Raw genomic sequence first — 2,500 nt, 5'->3', positions numbered from 1 at the left:
GACAAACCCTAAATTTCTCTTTACACAAATCTATAATAATTTCATTTTTGGAATGTAGCACAATCAGACTACAGACTTGTTTTGCTTAACAATTCAGCAAAATATAAAGAAATGGATTTCTCAAAAAGGCTACAGAAAACAGCCTTATATTAAGCAACACATGCCTTGTTCATCTATATATACATTTATTTACAGCAATGTGCAGGAAACTTTCTTATTAGCATCAAAGTAGTATGAATGGTGAGGGGAATTGGATGAGCATTAAGGAGAACTTGTCAAACTATTTCAGAATATTACTTATGAATGCTAATCTCGACACTACCTTCCCTTCATGCTATCCTCATCAACTGATATCCTGCAAATATCTCATTTCATCAAAATGTATATCTATTGGTATGTGCCACAATCCATGCTGATTCCATTCTAGAAAACACTTGTCACAAAGTAGTTGTGATTATAATAATGCTTAGATGACTAGAAGTAAGAGCCTACAGAAAAGGCAAACTGTAATTTCTTTTCTTTCCAGTTCATGTAATAACAAAAGAAAATTACCTGAATAGAAGCATAAAAGTGCTTATGGTTAAAGATGCAAGCAACAGTCCCATAATCATGGCCAGTTTTCTGGCCAACCTTATAGATATAACGGGAACCTGAAAAAACAAAACAAAAAACTAGGGTCTGAATTTGCACATATCCCTATTAATTACATGCAAACTTATATTGCATATAACATATAATCAGAATCTTAGATCTTATATGTTCCACCACACTAACTACAGAAGGCAAAATAAAAAAGTGATAATGATAGCTTCAGCAATAGTTATGAGAAATTAAAATAATACTTGCTTTTACATTACTATACCCTGGCCTATTATTTGAAGTCTTCTGTACCCTCAAGTGGGTACTGCAAATTGTTATTTATATTTTTTTGTCCTACTATTATTAGCTGTATATATTAGCCATTTGGCAACTATATATTTTTTAGTTATTGACTCATTTTGTAGTCTTGACTTTATAGAATTATCTCTAGGCACTCCAGCCTCCATGAATGAACTCCCTCAATTTGGTAGTCATCCTGGGATATGAGAAATGTGCTTATTGTCCTGGGACAAAGCCATTTTCCATGAATACAGTTAACATGGGAGACTTGACGAGGAATCACAGGGAACACAGTTAAGGGTAAAGCTAACAGTCATGGTGAGGGTAATAGATATGACTAATTTTCTGATTGTACAGTCTTAAAGGGGGAAAAAAATCTACACTTTAGACTAATATTTACTAATTTTGGATGATTTTGGGAGGTTAGTTTCATAGGTCTAAGTGTGTTTTGTAAGGGGAAAATAATTACTCCAAACAGTTTGAGTGGGAAATTCGGACATTTTTTGTCAAAACACACTTAGCTGCATCTTTCTATGGCTTTCTCAAAGCTTCTTTACTATTAATGAAAAAGGCTGATTTTTGCTCACCACAGAGATGAACAAAAAAGCAAAATTGCTCTTGGGAAATAAGTGTGGAGTATCACCTTATTTGCCAGGCAGCATGGTTGGTAGTCCCTGTCTAAGGAAGTGTGTTTGGTTGTACTCCTAGAGTTAGTGCAGCAGGGTGGTATCTAGCACAATGCAATGGTCACAACAGGACTACATGGCCAGTTCTATCTATGTTATTGTATGCATAATGGTAGCTACCAAATTCTATGGAGAATGACCTTGGCATATCTTGATATCTACCCAGAGAAGACAGTGTTTCATATTTCAGGGTATTCATATACCAGTTGGCTGAAGAGGAGTGCCTTACTATCTCTCACATACAACTAAAAGGGATATTTTGAATAACAGAAAGATTTTTAATTGACAACTCAATCTGTAGAAAATAAACAAAAGATAATTACAGTTGCACATGTCATTTGTATAGCACTACCCAGGATATGACTATATCAAAATTCATTTTTTTCATCTTGTCAGCAAAACAATTTCTAACCTGGGAACAAAGAACCTGGTAGACTGCCTTGATAAAATATCCAGGGCAATTGATATACAAATCAATGCAGAAAAAACTAAACTGATGACCTACAACAGCAAATGCATCAACACTGATATCCTAGTCAATGGAGAAAAGTCAGAGTGAACATGGCTTTATATATCTAGCAGCAATAGTAACAGACAAGGGATCTAAGCCTGAAATACTGACCAGGACTGCACAGACTACAGCAGTATTCACTGTAAAGGATATATGGAATTACAAGAGTGTTGCACTCAGTTCAGTGAGTAGACTGATGTGCTCCCTAGTTATGAACTTTAATATCTGAGCTCTAAAGAGAGGAGGATTCAGACCACACAGATGAGATGCTTTCAAAAGCTCCTTGGCATCTCTTACAGAGATCACATCCAAAATGCAGTAGCAACTGACAGAGTAAGGGAGGGGATCAGGCCTTATGATGAACTTCTGACTACAGTAAAGAAATACAGACTTAGATGGCATGGGTACGCATCTATTTCATTAG

At 35.5% G+C, this 2,500-nt stretch overlaps 1 protein-coding gene across 5 annotated transcripts in view; it reads right to left on the bottom strand.

The window, feature by feature from the left end:
- The window catches only part of LOC122248094 (centrosomal protein of 76 kDa-like), a 17,098-nt gene that overhangs the window by 5,705 nt on the left and 8,893 nt on the right, over window positions 1-2,500 (bottom strand). For all 5 annotated transcript variants that reach the window (XM_086555677.1, XM_086555675.1, XM_086555673.1 and 2 more), the window contains exon 9: window positions 553-650. In XM_086555677.1, coding sequence (XP_086411803.1) covers window positions 553-650 — 98 coding nt within the window. The remainder of the gene's footprint in view (window positions 1-552; window positions 651-2,500) is intronic.

Source organism: Penaeus japonicus, unplaced genomic scaffold (genome assembly GCF_977035675.1).
Source record: "Penaeus japonicus unplaced genomic scaffold, GWHDUDI00000001_assembly GWHDUDI00000031, whole genome shotgun sequence".
Taxonomy (NCBI): Eukaryota; Metazoa; Arthropoda; class Malacostraca; order Decapoda; family Penaeidae; genus Penaeus; species Penaeus japonicus.
The sequence above is the reverse complement of the archived record's forward strand: the minus strand, read 5'-3'. Positions and strand labels throughout refer to the sequence as shown.